The sequence below is a fragment of the Lepisosteus platostomus genome, chromosome 6 (assembly GCF_059453375.1).
Source record: "Lepisosteus platostomus isolate fLepPlt1 chromosome 6, fLepPlt1.hap1, whole genome shotgun sequence".
NCBI classification, from domain to species: Eukaryota; Metazoa; Chordata; class Actinopteri; order Semionotiformes; family Lepisosteidae; genus Lepisosteus; species Lepisosteus platostomus.
Window position 1 is genome coordinate 24705697 of NC_142616.1, and position 16470 is coordinate 24722166.

The following is a 16470-nucleotide window of genomic DNA, read 5'->3' on the forward strand; positions in this document are numbered from 1 at the left end:
TAACTAAATTAAATGACGAGAGATTCCGTGCAGTATTTTACCTGGAGTGTTTTGTCACATCTGTGAAGCATATGAAACGCAATTAAATGTAAAAAAAAATACAAAAACAATCCACCAAGTACATTACAAAAGTTTAATTAATAGATATTTCCGATACGGTTATATCTATCAGTGCCCTTTGCTGTTTCTGAGTGGACAGGGTTTTTGTTTACATTTTATTTCACATTTGTAACACATACAGTACTTTTACAACAAAGAGCTCTCAGAGAGCTAGACCACTAATGAAGGAATGAAGGTAATTATTGATTAAATCTGATTATGCAGCGCCACCTCATGGCAGAATAGAATCTCCATAACCAGAACCACAATACATACCCAGCTACAGCAAAATGGTGATCCAATATTTTCTAATGTGCTAAAAGGTTGTGGTTTGATTATGTTAGACAGTACGTGTAAGCACGTTTTTTACAGTGTTAATCGGAGGGAGCTGTTTGATTATGCCAGACATTCAAACATACAGCTGCAGCTACTGTATGTTCCAGATACTTAGGATATTTACATAATGTAAATGCTTTTTGAAGTTGTTACTAGGAGCTGTTTAACACCCATTATTATGCTGTCAGAAAATCCCAAGCTTACAAATGAACATTACAACAGTTAAGTGTAAATGTTATACAGTATTTGAATTCCACAAACACTGTAATGGATGTTTTCATACTGTAAATAGAAATGTGCATAGCTACAATGCTACTTTAGTACTTCTTTAGTACTTCCATCTGTTTTATAATGGTGCCATAGTGTGGGTTTGTTAGTTTTGTATAATATAATGTTTACTTACACGGATGATCTCCTCAAAAGCATTTGTTTCTCCTCTTTTTTTCAAGAAAGTTTTAGATTCTGGTTCTGTGAATATTGTAATTTATTGTAGACTTTTTTAAGCTTTCCTTTCAGTTTCAGTTTGTATAATGCTTCAAATCGTAAGATTCTGGATAGTTTTAACTAAACATATTTTATGTCTTCATACAAAGTAATGTTAAGAAAGAGTGTGGGGCCTGTTTCCATCCCCTAGAACTTAATTATTAATTCTGTCCCACAGAGAGAATCTTTCATTGATTAATTTACTTGTGATACTCTATGGACCATGAATTATAATTAGTCATGTACTGCTCTTAGTGAACAGCATGCTGGAACTGTTATTTTGACCATATGAGATCCAAATCACTCCAACACTTACCTGCTGTAATCAATTAGAAGGTGCAAAAATGTGCTTGCAGAATATCTCACACCAATTTATAAAATAATTAATATACTGAAAACATGAATAACTGAACTGTTGGGTCTTCAAGGTGTTTACATAATCTTCAATTTTTAGTGTGATTAATTATATGAAATCATACATCTTCCTTTGTTACAATAATAATTAATCATAAATAATAATAATTGCTTACATAGCGCTTTTCTGGACACTCCACTCAAAGTGTTTACAAGTAATGGGGACTCCCCTCCACCACCACCAATGTGCAGCGTCCACCTGGATGATGCGACAGCAGCCATAGCGCACCAGAACGCTCACCACACATCAGCTATTAGTGGGGAGGAGAGCAGAGTAATGAAGCCAATTCATAGATGAGGATTATTAGGAGGCCATGATTGGTAAGGGCAAATGGGAAATTTGGCCAGGATGCAAGGGTTACACCCATACTCTCTTTGAGAAACGCCCTGGGATTTTTAATGACCACAGAGAGTCAGGACCTCGGTTTAACGTCTCATCCGAGGGATGGTGCCTGTTTACAGTATAGCGTCCCCATCACTATACTGGGGCATAAGGACCCACATGGGCCGCAGGGTGAGCGCCCCCTGCTGGCCCCACTAACACCTCTTCCAGCAGCAACCTTAGGTTTTCTCAGGAGGTCTCTCATCCAGGTACTGACCAGGCTCACACCTGCTTAGCTTCAAAGCCAGTTGTGGGTTGCAGGGTGATATGGCTGCTGGCTGTAATGATTCATAAATTACTGTTGTTCCAACAAGGTATAATTTAAATGATTTTGGATTTATTCAGTATATTATGTTGATGTAATAAATTAATAATAAAAATAATAAAAACTATTTACATGCAACCTGTTTCTTGTTCTATGTTGTATGTTCTATGTGATTTGGTATGTGTAATAGTGAAGCCTGCGGCCAGCCCGACAGAATCCAAAAGTACTATAGGTTTTTCAGAGCAGACACATTCTATCAACCTCAACTTGGCCGAGCTCAAATAAAAGGTCATATTTCATTTTGCATGGATGAACAGATAACACAAATGGAAAAATCTCTATATATATTCCATGTGATAGAAGTACAGATTACTACACAAAGGCAGACTCAATTCCAATAACATTTAAGCCCACTCAGTGAAAGCAGTTGTTCCACCTAGCCATCTAATTTGTACTGTAGTTCTGACGTGCTTTATTTTGTACAGTAGTTCAGTATTGCTAGCATCTTTTATGCCTTTTGTATTTTTAGGCAAAGTTGTCCTGTGTATTTCAACTTTAAGCATGCAATTACTGTATCTCACCAACTACATCTACTAAAGGTTAAAAGCATTTTAAAACTCATAAGAAATTAGTTTAACCGAAAACATGAAATTTGAGAATAGCAATAACATTAATAATAAAAATAACTAAGAAATTGACAAACATTCAGCTTATTTTCTATTAAACATTTTATTTAAATAAACTGTTTGAGATTCTTGCCATTATTGCTTAAATGTGATTGCTAATTGTTGTTGGTGTTAAGACTGTATTTAAATCCCAAACAAAAGTTATATGGATTTTTATTAAAAAGCAAGTTGATATTTTCATTACAGAAATAAAACATATAAAATCAGAATTTTATTCGATTAATATTGAAAATATCAAATAAACATGCAATGTACATCTTTATTTACAACAGTTAAAACAAAAATACTCAGCTTCACTTTTAATAATATGATTAAACATAAAATGCAATTGATCAAACACGACACTATTTTCTTGAGTACCACAGAAGCAATCCTGTTGACAGTGTATATATATATATTTAATTTTCTTAACTTAACTAGTAAAAACAATATGTTCTCTGCCATCCAGAATTTTGAAGAAACAAAGCCAAAATGTTTCTGCAAACATACAGTACACTGAATACAGAAAACAGGCCAATTTAAATCACTTCTTGTATTGTGATAGCCACTATGACAGCACAATACTCCATTTAGGATAGGCCATTAGCGATTTTAGCAGTTTTAATTTGCGATTGTGCTTTTCTAAGTTATAAGGTGCACGTCTATGAAGAAACAATGTATTGCTTAAGTACAGTATGCAGAAAAAAGTGTGTAAGTCCACTTTAAACTCACCTCAGATAGAGGCATTATCAAATCAAGGTCCTATTTTGAAGAAGGTGAAACTTTATTGTATACAAAGACAATCATTTGTGTAATTAATAGGCTTGTTTGACAGAAGCTCAGGAGAAGGTCAAATTCTAATCTCAAACTCTATTACTTACACTGTAAATGTTTGCTGGCTGCCCACAGCTTTGCACAAATATTTCTATACCCTCTCCTTCCATCCCAACTTCACCCTTGCAATCGCTTGTCTGGTTCATTCCTTGTAAGTGAGGGGGGGTTGTAACAGCACCATCAGCAAGCACTGTCATTTCCTCAGCCCTAATACTTAACACCAAAATATTAAGTACACTATCCCTTATACGCTAATCCTTTATACCGTATGTGTTACGTCATTTGGCATTATTAGAGTCTCAGAACCAAATATCATCATCATTTATGATTAGTCTGAATGTTTATTCCCTAAATTGTGTACCAGTCAATGAATCAGTTCAAACTGATGAATGCATCTTACAGCATGGAAGTAGGTGGACCAAATCCATTTTGCAAAACTCAGCATGTACTAAACGAATTGGGCAGTGAGAGGCTAGGAGTACCTTCACACTATCTGTGGGACTGGCTATATTGTGTAAGAGAAATATTCATCTCACTACCATTTGACTTTGGAATACCAGAATCAACATGTGTAATCATCTACTGTAGTTGACCTTTCAACACATACTGTATAGGGAAGACGAAGTTTCTTTTTAATGCACTGGTGAGCCAATGCAATGTACAGTATTTTCTTTGAGCTTTATTTTCAGATATTTATTCAGTGTGAATAAGAGATGTCAAGCACTGTAGCTGCTCAGTGAGGTTTGTGAGCATGAAGTGTTCCTAACAGTATTCATGTATTTTAGCTCACACTTAGAATTCCCCTTACGTTTTCAAAATAAAACATGTTAATTTTCTATCATACAGTACAGTAGGTGAATATAGATGTGAAATTGCAGAATATTGGTAAAATATAAAGGATACAACAGAGTAACCGGACAAGACAAAAGGAAACCTAAGACAGAGCTGAATCATGCATAATTAGTAGGAAGTCAAAAGCACCAGCTGTCTATTTTAATCCTCATTAAGGAAATCTGAATCTAAATTAATATAAAAATAGTGCATACCACATATAAATTGGAAAGATGACCAAGGAATAAGAATTATTATATAAATGTGAGTACAAAAGCCTCATCAAGACACAGCCATGGTCAGTCACAGTACCCCTGGCCTTTCAAGAAAGTACAGTAGGTGTACCAAGAAAAATGGAAAATAAGCTTACGAAGATAATTAAATGGTAAACAAACATGTTTTAAAACTAATGGAGCGAAGTAGTTAGTTTTAAAATTAAGTTCAAAACATTTAAAGATAGTTATGTGCAAGTTGATTCTGCGAATTGATGTCTACATTCAAAATATTTCATTAAAGTTATCGGTTATATAATACAGTATGGCAGTTGTTGACAGTATAGTACATTCAGTTGTGATGTAGGTCTCTGAACATAGATCCAGCTCCACATTGTGAGCTCAGACTTTAATGTAGCTAAGAATTATATAAAACCAGCCCACACTGTACAGAACAAGAAAACAAGACAAAAGGTAGAAGTTACTTTGTTAGCTCATACTATTACAATGCAGCCGGCTGAAGCAAAGCAGCTCTTGATGAAAATGGTGGTCCTAATGTAGAAGCTATTTTACATGACATGCATGAGTTCATATCATTACATAATCCATTACCTCAGCATCATGCTGGAAATCTTTGAGTTGCATCCAATGTCCGGGTGAAAAACAAAAAATCAGGTTGTTTATTTTTTGTTCACGTACTTCCTTTCTATGCATAACTGCAATACAATCTGTCTTAATTCAAACATAAAGGTAGTTCTTAAAAATAAAGGTAGTATGTCCAATACAGCAGATTAACAATGATAAATGAAAGGGGGAAAGACATTCGTGAATAGTTGTCTATATAGTGGGGGTTTTCAATTTTGCAGCACTTAAGGAAGCAAACCATCCTTCTTATGATGTGTAGTGATTTCGTGCAGTTGCTCTGCTGCTCCTGTGACTCAGTCTTTATGTCATTGCTGGAAGGACCGCAGGGGCTGATAGCAGACACATCCTCTTGCTTTTTAGTTCGGCTTGAGTCGCTTGCGATTGTTGTGACTATCCCATTCATTTCATCCTCCCTCCGCTGCATTTCCTGTCCGTACTGGAGTCAAAGAGTTAAACAAGCAGACAGTAAGTCTACTTACTGTTTAGAGCCAGTGTAAAGACGGTGTAAATTTTTAGAACACCATGCTGCATAAATCAGGCATTTCACAAATAAGGAAATAATGAATTTTAAGAAAGTTGTTCTTCATCCCTAATAAGCATTGTGCACAAATATACATCTCACCATTAACATGTTGGAAGCATTAGGGTGGTGAAGTGTGCAGAAGTGAGCCACAGCATACTCTATTAAAGCTCCAAAGATGAAGCTGAAACAGATTCCCAAGTAAACATCAATAGCTTTGATGAAGCAGTTGGCATTTGGCAGAGAAGTCCTGGCTCCCATCATCAGAGTGGTCATAGTAAGGACTGTAGTTACTCCTAAAATCAACAGAATTAAAAAAGAAGACACAGCATGTTATACTGTACATGTGTCTTATTGATTTGTGATAATTCTGATTGTATTAAGGAGTTTCAACAAATAAGACAATAACATTACACTTTAAAAAAAAATAATTTTGTCAGTAGAATGGAATAGGTAAGGATGAATAGGTAACAGTGGTGTCAGCTTAGTTACGATCACATAGGAGCCTGGCCATAGTGATTCCAAGCATCAGCTTAAATATAGCTGGCCTTGTGCAAATGTGTGAAGATGCTGAGAGACTGGAGCAGTTGCCAAATGTCAAAAACAGCCTAGGCTGTTGTTACTGCACCACATCTTACTGTATGAAAAGGCCAGACAGCAGAGTGTTTGCAGGATTATAGGTCAGAGATGACCTATCAGTCATCTCAAAGCCTTGACCCAGAACCCAGTGATTTCCATCATCCTGATCCCTTAGAGATGCGCTTCTCCAGCAGGCCTGCTACTGGTCTATTGTTAACAGTAGCTCTTATTTAAAGTTACAACTTTTCAAACAAGATTTACAGTTCTGGGTGGTGACACTCTGTCATGGGAGAGATAATTCATCATGCAGAGGACAGATGAAGCTTTCATAGATACAGCTACAGACAACCTAAGTATTTATTGATAACCTACAAACTTGTCAACCTCGGCAAGGCTCAACCTACTGTAATGTGCCATCCTGATTACAATCATCTAATGACATGGTCCAGACAAGAATCACTGATTTCTGGACTTACGGGCACCACTAGTAAACTGAATGGCTCCAGGTTACACTGCTAGTGCAAGACAAATCAGCGCCTTAGTCCTGACAGCAGGGACAGTCGATAGGTCTTGAATTATCCCTGCATAAATGTTTCAGCTAGTTCAGATCCCAAGACTACTCCACTACTCCAAGCAAATGAGATTCAGTTTAGATGAACTCTTATCTCAAACCCAAAATGTCCAAGGTCAATTAAAATATGTAACACTCTGACTTGTATTTTGTCAGTGTTAACTGAAGTTCCAGAACATATAAAGAAAAACAGAAACTGTAGATTGTGCTTTGTCATGTGTTGTTTACCCATCTTGATAATTCAATACCAACAATGTAAGTAATTTCTTCCCAGTACCTACCTATACAGATTCGAGCTGGGACTGAGGACTGACTGATCCAGAATGAGACCCAGGAAAGAACTACAAGGAGGCTGGAGGGAACATACGTCTCCAAAATGAAATATAAAATACTCCTTTTCAATTCAAAGTGAAATATTAATTTGGGGTAATGTCCTGCAAGTAAAAGAAATTAACACTGTCAGAAGAACTATTGTATGTTACATACACAACCAAAACAAAACACAGGAAAAATAAATGTATTATTCCTGGGTGGCATACATATCAACCAAAAACCAAACAGGAGAAGTGTACACTAAGTTGTCATAAATTATATAACTGAGCATAGATACCACATTCATTAATAATATTAAATCAATTTAATAATCAATTTAAACTTATGATGGTTTGGTACGGTTTATTAATTACATTGTACAGATGTATGATTAAAGAACTGTAACCTTACGTCTTTATATAAAGCACAGGAGCACAAATCTAATTCTCAAGGTGCACAATTCATATTATAATATACTGTATCATATTAAACAAATGTGATATTTTAGAAGTTTTAAATTTGTCCAATTTTACATTTGGCTGAATGTTGTAATGTAATATTAACTTAATACAAAACAGTATAGACTTTCTGTGGACTTTATTCATGTTCAAATGCACTATTGGTATTCGTAAAGAAAAAGCATTCATAGGCCACTCCTAAAATGGATATTTAAAACTAACCATTATACTGTCTCCCCCTCCCCCCCAACATTCTCAACATGGAAGTTACACAGCTAGTTGGGCTTGTTGGTATAACCAGTGATGACTGAGCTAACAACAATTACCCGTTAATGGGGTTTCAGGAGTGAACTGATTTAAAAACAGCTGTCTGTAAGTTTTAGTATTGCTACTGTATGTGTAATGCATTGCACTCTGGAGAGATGCCGACATCACATCCCTTTGTGAGCTGCCCAAGATAACAGAAACTGCTGCAGTGTGTGATGATGTGTGGCATCACCTGCTGTATTTGCAGCCTCTCTCAGCACCTTCAAATTGAAAACTGCAGTACAGTCAAAACTGGCAGTATAATTCAACATGGCATTTGGTCAGGATTTGCTTTCTAGTCCTCATGAAGGGTTACATGACCACAGCTGCTTCATAGTATACCAGATATTTTACAAATATATTTTTAAATTTAATAAATGAGGCTTAAATTAATTAAAATGAGGCTGGGAAGAGCAAAAATGACCATTCTTTGTTTGTAAAGGGTTTACCATTGTATTTTCTAATATTTACTACAGCAAGTAATAATTGCTTATTTAATGCTATAATTGTACACAATACTGTAATTGTTGCAATGTACAAATTAATAAAAAATATAAGTAGCTAAGACTGTAAGTGCTAGCAAAAGGTTTCAGGGTCACACAAGGAAATTAAGAGGTTATGCATTTCAGATTGAAAACTGGATGTACTTCTTTTAAGGAGTCTGGATTGTTGAATATCTCACTCTGGGATTCTTCAAAAAAGCAGTAGAACAAGATTTCAATCAATTGGCTTCTATCTGTCAAACACACAAGATAACCAGACTGCCCAGCTCTTGATTTAAATCCTTTTTGTTTCTGATTTATCAGGATTAGCAAAAATGTACATCCTGTTGCAGAACTGTATTGCCAGTAGAGGTGTGTTTATACTATAAGTGTTAGAAAGGCTGCCATTGTAACATGAAGAACACCTAAAATATTCATCAAAGGAGGAGGTTCTTAAGCAAGACTGACATGGTAAGGCTGGAGATAGTGCTGTATAAAGCACAAAGTATTTAAAGTTTGTAATTGTCAGCATTTTTCTTTAATGCAATGCTGTTTTACGGCTTGAAGGACAAAAAAAACCTGAATTTTCATCTATGAACTCCTTAGATCATAGTTTTTTTTAACTCAAATTTCTTGTTTTCTGAATCTCTTCATATATACCCGAGAGTTCAAACTTCATCTTTTTTTATATGTGGTCTTAAACAATTTGCACTCATGGACACATACCTGTCTCATAAATGGCTTCTGACACAGAAGTATAGTAATCTTCCACTGTGTACTGGGCTAAGCGCAGTGTGTCTAAACCACTTACAGAATCATTTCCTCTTGTCCAGTAAAACATCACATCATTAATGTTATAACCCCCTGGAAAAAAAGATATTTTATCAAAAATCTGCAGTGAATTCAGATACATCCATTAGGGGGAGCTGCAGATCCATGATAAATGTAAGTAGGAGATTCGTGCTGACATGCTGTGTACAGACTAATACATGCATGTGTTTATATAGAAACAGCTCAATGTTTTAAAAAAATCCTAAGTGCAGTGCCTTTCTATAGCATAAAAGGCAAAGCAGATTTGATATGTAGTGGCAGTAAAAAAGCAATAGAATTAAATTTAAATGGCTTGTGCCTTATTGTTTCAAGGCTGGTGTATACAATTTGATTTAGAGATAAAAGGAGCTATTTTATAGACCTGAGGTAACTAACACTATTATTTATAAAATGGTGGACAACAAAGTTTGCTTGTGGCATCCTGAGCTATATAAAAAACAAAATGAAACCTTATTTCTTACAGACTTTAAACAGCCTAAAATAGAAGTTTGACATCAGAGACATTGTGATGAATGTTGCATGATAAAGCATTGTAAATGTTTGCAGAGACTTATTTGGGTTCAGTGTCCTGTAGAAGAGTAGAAAAAATAATGACACAATGATATTTTGGGTATAAATTTAAATGTTTGTTTAGTATCATGGCCATCAATAAACTATTAAACAGGAACAAGTAATAGGTTTATTCCATGCTGAAAAGAGAAGAAGGAAAACACAACGTTTTGGCTTAGAAGCTTCTTCAGCTAGAAGGCTCCACAGCCGAAATGTTGTGTTTTCTTTCTTCTCTTTTCAGCATGGAATAAACCTATTACTTGTTCCTTTGCAGCCTACACATGCTGACGCAGCTCCTCACCTGAACTATTAAACTGGATTGTTGAAAGCTTTAAATATAAGCCATATTAAAAGGCCACATTATTTTCATCTGTACTTATACTTTCTAATCTGCAGCTTAAATTTACATAACACACACAACATGGCAGTGACATCTAATCCCATATTTACAAAAATGATAAGGCTGCATATCGTGTTTCCAACAATATGAACTGTAGGAAAAATATTTCATACAAATTCAGCCATTATAGCATACTGTAGATTTCTTTAAATAAATTAGTTATATATAGTATATATACCTACAGTATATAGTATATGTACTCACTATATGTACAAAATCACAAGAGTTGATGTAAACTCTAATATCTTCAGTATCGTTAATAAAATTAGTTTGATCTTTACAACACCCAAAGAGATACTATGATTGTCTCCAGTAAGCTGCTATACAGATTTTCTTAAGATCAAACAAACAAGACATTCTATGACAGTAACACACACCAGTCTCCAACCTTGATCCTGGAGGGCCTCAGTCCAGTTATTCTTATTTAGTAGGTCAGTACACCAAACCCTGTCATTTAAAGATTAGGAACACTTGTTTAAGCAATTGATCAATAAGGCAAGTAAATGAAGGGAACACTTGCCTTTGAGAAGTAAAGTATTTCCGGATTTGTTTTCTAAATGATCTCTAAATTACTTAATTGAACAAACCCTTTTTCATTGACCATAACTATATTGTTCCAGGTCTTCAGAAACTGATGATTTCAAGGCTAGCTATAACACTTTCTGGATGGGGGCTCTCCGGGACGAGGGTTGGAGACTCCTACTATAGAAAGACGACATAAAGGGCTGAGAGATGGCACTGCAAAATTTGACTGATACCTGTCATGATTTCTGTGGTATCTGATGTGATTAAAGTGACGTAGCTAGAATTCTATTACATCCCACACAGGCTTTATGAGGGAGAGATCTAATGAATCCTTATGACAGTCCTCATTGTCATGATGGTATATGTCTGTTACTCTGCCTTTGCAAAATATTTATTTCTATAATAGAGAAACTGTGAAGCATTTGATGTGACACTTACTGTACACAACACTGTTTTTAATTAAATGGAAATCTGGTTTCAGCAGACAACAGTATGAGTATGGTCTTTAAATGATTAACCCAGCTTTATAGTTGATGGCGACTCTGCTTAAATTGAACAGCATCATATTTCTTGGTACAGTAGGTGTGAGATTAAAATAAAATTATCTTACAGCTTTCTAGTTGTAGGGTACATGTCTGCTTGTCCATAGGATATTTTGTTAAATCCATGTTGCAAGCCACAGTAGTTGTTATCCTGAAAAGAATATCAGATTTATTTTCAGATAGGTATTTATTTCTAAGATACTGTAGATATGTCTAATTAAAACTCATTCTCTCCAAACTTACAAATATTATTAGGAAATCTTATATAGTTTTTTATAATTTATATTGTGATTTTCTGTATTGGTAGAAAAAACAACGTTTTTCATTTGCATTGTGTTACAGCACAGGTTATATTAAAAGTGCTGTGCCTTCATCTTTACGTTTCCCAAAGGCAGAACTCTTGAACAATCCCTCCCCTTTCCCTGCTGTCCTTCCTCAGGGCCTGTTCTCTCAGGAGCAGCTTGTTGCTTTGACAGAAGGGAAGCCCCAGGCAAAACATCAGCCCAGTACCTAAATACACCCACCTTAGACCAAACTGCATCCACTCAGTCACATTATTGTTCTAGGCTTGTGGTCAGAGGCACACCTTGCAGCCTTGTCTTCCCTTCTTTTCTTTAACTGTAGCTTTTGAGTACCAGAAGAAAGTGAGAAGCTGTGTTGCTTCTCATAACTCCTGAAGCACTCACACTTGCATATTCCATCTCAGACTTTGTGGTCTAGCAAGGCAGTACCAAGCCATTTCATTCTACAAGATTCACAGTATTGCAGATTTTAGAGTGCTCTGTGTTCCTCAACTATTAAAAAATCATGCAGGTAAAAAAAAATAGCCAGTTATTTAAATATTTGTATAATTGTTTAACAAACAGAATAATTTAACCAACTGTGGTTTCGGGGGTCCAAAGCTGGCTCTCATTGTAACAGTAATACTATCCTCATATCCAGACCATTTAAATGAATCTCATTTCTGATCTTAAGTGAAAAAGTACCTTCCAAACTAAAGTTAAGGCACATTAACTCAACAGTTTGTCTAGTAATAGTTACTGGTAAACATCAAACCACTGTGATGTTTGGTTTTTTTTCTTAACCAAACTATTAATTGGACTAATCTGTGGTTTAGTAACTGACTAGATCAAAAACCAAAAACAAATGCCTGATCCCGAGAAAAGTTCCCAGATTAAATCAAAACTTCCACCCACCTGCTAATCTCAAATTCCAATCTCAAGATTTACAGTAATTGCACTTTTCCACTGGTTAGAAGCAGGAAGCCCTTGGAAACAGATGACTACCATTTACATATGTTTGTGCAGGAAACTAGCCATCTCTGAGCTTCTGCATTTTTAGGATAAAACTGAAATTTGATTTATGATATCTGTTACCTCAAAGATTCGGGAATGTATCTATGTATCAACACATTCTTACCTCAGTGCATACAGAACTGTTCCATTTGGGAAAATCCTTATAAGCCTGTTTTCCACAGTAATATCATGGAGAAAGGATTTCTTTGAATCCACAATAAATGTATCAGGAACCCAAAGCAATTCGACAAGTCGTCCATCTAAACTTAAGCTCTTATTTCCATCAAAGCAAAGACGTTCATCTGTCCAGCGCTGTCTCAAGAATATAGTGGCTGTGTAGTCCTATAACAGAATTATATGATTAATTCAACAGGCAAAATATCATAATTACAGAGCATGGCCATCTAACTTTAAGTGTGAATGCTATTAATTAATGAGACTATTCTGACACCTTACCATATTAATTTCTGATATTGTATCAATACTTGCAATGTCCAAGCTCATTCCGACAGTAACAGGCCCATCTAAGAGAAAAGAAATTAATGTCAAACCAGCATTGTTCTTATTAACTCTCATAAAAAACAGAAACTTTATGGGAAGCAGAAACTCATTTTGTGCAGGTGTATTTAACATGCTCCATCTTAGCACAGTGGAAAATAGATTCAACAAAGTACTGCATTGAAAATTACTGACAATGCTTATGATATGATATATCTTGTATTAGTAGAATTTTGTGTCTCACAAACTGAGACTGTGATAGCAGTTGCAAATAAAGAGAATGTAAAGATTTTTTAGCATTCAGTCAGTAATTGAAGATCTAATTTTTGTTTTTGTTTTTTTGCAAAGATCAATGAAATAAGTCAATAAAACAGTGTAGTTTATTTAAAATAGTTTACTCCAGGTGCGACTAACTAGCCAATTAACAGACACTGTTAGCTAGACAGATAAAGGATGAAAGATCTGTAGTAAGAGTTAATTCTGGTGATGTTATGCTCAGGAAATGTGTAAAAGCCTTTCTATACCCACACATTATTTCAGGAAAGGCCAATCAAGGGATCATCTTAAATTCTTAGACCAATTAACCAGAACATAAACAACAAAAGAATGAGCAAAGGCTGCCTGGTAGTCATCCTTATTTTTTTTGTAATAGTATAATGTGCAATGTTTTTCTTATTTTTTGTAATAGTAAAATGTGCAATGTTTTTCTTTCTCTTTTTTTGCATTCTATTCTATTTAAATGTACAGGAGTGCTGGGTGTCCATAAAAACTTTCCCTCAGGGGACAATAAAATCTTATCTTAGCTTATCCAGGAAACCCACTGAATTATGTGAATGTCAGATTTCCAGATGGGTTCTAATAAATTTGTACGACAGCAAATACAATTGCACTTTTTCAGTGATGAGTGATAAAACAGCAAAAAAATGCCATTAAACATAAAAGAATCACTTTTAAATTCTAAAAACGAAAACATCCATTAATAGGACTCCAAGATGAATGTAACGATGCCCCATGCTTTAAAGGTGATACCTCTTAAATAGCTTGTCTTGATATATTGAACTGTCATATGGATAAAGAGTCTGCTAGATTTAATCACATTTTGATTTATTCAGGTTAATTTATTGTAGATTCTTCCTATCATTAATGTTTTTGTATGATTATAAATGTAGCCATACTCTTTTTTACAAATAACAAATGAAAGAACTACTGTATATGGCTGTTGTTAGCAATCTCAGATTTTATAATACACTATTTGATTAAAATACTTTCAGACATGTAGTAAATTGCTGAAAATGTGTGATTTTATAACTTAAATATTAACGACAGAAACATAATGATGGTCAAAATTTTAATTTTGCAAAAGTATATTAACATTTTCAGCAATAACAAGTAAACGTTTCCACACAATATAATGTAGTACACTCATTGAAAATATATTGAAATATGTTCAGTGGATTAGTTTCATAAATAAATTAAATAATTTCCTTACTGTCAAAAAAGGGCCGAAGATATTTGTTGTATCCTTTCATTAGTTTTTGTATTGTTGGTGGCAGAATTTCTTCTCCTTTCACTTCGGAACACAGAAACATATTTTCCACTATTCTGTGGACGTGAAATAAACATAAATACTCAGCATGTGTCCTGTAGACCTGCTGTTTATTCTAATCTAAATAATTAATACATGTGATAACAGTAAACATATACTATTACCATGTGATAAGGAAAAAAAAGATCAAAGCTCAGCAAAAGGTTTCTAATTTAAAAATGTATTTTTCTTTGTGTTAGAATTAACATGTTCAAGAAAGGGTTTAGAGCAGGCCATTTCAAATCCTGGTTTTCTTTGGTACTATATCAAGCCTTTTGTTGGCACTACGTTTTATATTTTGGTGTTCACATCTAAATCAATAGAATTCAGCTTTTTCTGGTAGGCTGTAGTACTAGAATATTTTTTAAATCATCACCTGCTTTGCACCTGGAGAGTCAGCAGGGGAACTGAAAGACCTCAGCTGCCTTTGATATTAAATTGTCTACCTTCAGTTTAAATCACTGAACCGTGTTCAAAATAAGGTGTCTTCCATAGCAACTCAAATTGTAAACAACTCACTTTTATGCAGCACTACTCATAACATCCCAGTATCCCACAGTTACACAACAGTTTTTTTAGTTGTATTAAAACCTAATGATGGGATCCTTCCTGTGCTAGAGAGGAAAAAGCTCAGGGCAAAAAAGCTCAAAGCAGATGCGAGTGTTGATGTATACGTTATCTGAAACTTAACCATAAGCTTTTGTCCTGAAATGCTTTTTCTTAGGTAGGACATCAAATTACAGATGGGTGCCGATGTGGAGAGAATTGAAGGAACAGCAGGAAGATATTTTGAATGGAGTAAAATGGGATCCCAGAAACATACAGTAGCATTGCTAGTTCAGGGGACATTATATTATTGTGGAGGTGATATTTCTATCTAATGTTTCCTCTTACTCACCCTAATACATCCATGTTTGGTGATCTTTATTCGCCTCTCAGTTTATACAGATACTGTTAAAAGCCCTTGCAATTCCCTTTGTGGGCATGTTCTTTTGCATGAAAAACTTGAAGATGGACACATATTTCATAAACCAATTTATCCATATTTATTTTTTCATGGACTTTATCATCACTTTCCCCTTTACTTGTTTTTGACAAGATACTGTTTGTTCCAGAGCTTTGATTCACATAAATAGTATGTGGGAGTTGTGGAAATTCTACTTTGGTTACAATCTACCCAGTAATTAATTAATGTCTTGTGCACAGGCTACATTTCTCCCTGTATCTCTTTAAAGCTCTTTAGTCAAATCTGCAGATTGGAAAAGCACCCCAGCAAACACACAGTAGACCATACATTTCATTTACCTAGGATGGCAAAAGTAAAGAGGATACAATATAGACACAAACATTTTTTCTGCATGTGTTATTAGTGCATACTGTATGTATCCCTGCTTTATCCCATCCATCCTTTATCAGAAAGCTGCTTATTTCTGGTAAGCATCATGACAACCTGGAGCCCTGCCCAGAATCACAAGGCACAAGGCAGGACTACACCCAAGACTGGATGCCTATCCAACACAAGGCATCCAAACATATACATGTACAGTGATAATTGTATAACAGGAAAACCTGAGGACCCCGAGAAACTCCACATGATAATAGGACAAACATGGAAACTTCACACAGAAGGCACCACATTCTGCAACTGAATCCAAGAATGAAGAACTCTAAGACAGAAGCACTTACTCCAATGCCATAGTGCACCCCATCTCTTACTGCAGTAAATTAGAAAGCAAATATTTCTCAAATATATGAAGCCAGCAGCCATATCACCCTGCAACTCACAACTGGCAACCCACTGAAGCTAATGAAGCTATGTGGGTCCTAATGCCCCAGTATAGTGACGGGGAC

General features: G+C 35.2%; 1 protein-coding gene across 1 annotated transcript in view; it reads right to left on the reverse strand.

The window, feature by feature from the left end:
- Nucleotides 1–2689: 2689 nt before the first annotated feature.
- Nucleotides 2690–16470, reverse strand: part of gabrzb (gamma-aminobutyric acid type A receptor subunit zeta, b) — a 32192-nt gene continuing 18411 nt past the window's right edge. The window contains exons 3-10 of the mRNA XM_088635010.1: nt 14524–14636; nt 12993–13060; nt 12661–12878; nt 11310–11392; nt 9121–9258; nt 7118–7270; nt 5789–5982; nt 2690–5602 (exon numbers count right to left, since the gene is read on the reverse strand). Coding sequence (XP_088491136.1) covers nt 5279–5602; nt 5789–5982; nt 7118–7270; nt 9121–9258; nt 11310–11392; nt 12661–12878; nt 12993–13060; nt 14524–14636 — 1291 coding nt within the window. The 3' untranslated portion in view covers nt 2690–5278. The remainder of the gene's footprint in view (nt 5603–5788; nt 5983–7117; nt 7271–9120; nt 9259–11309; nt 11393–12660; nt 12879–12992; nt 13061–14523; nt 14637–16470) is intronic.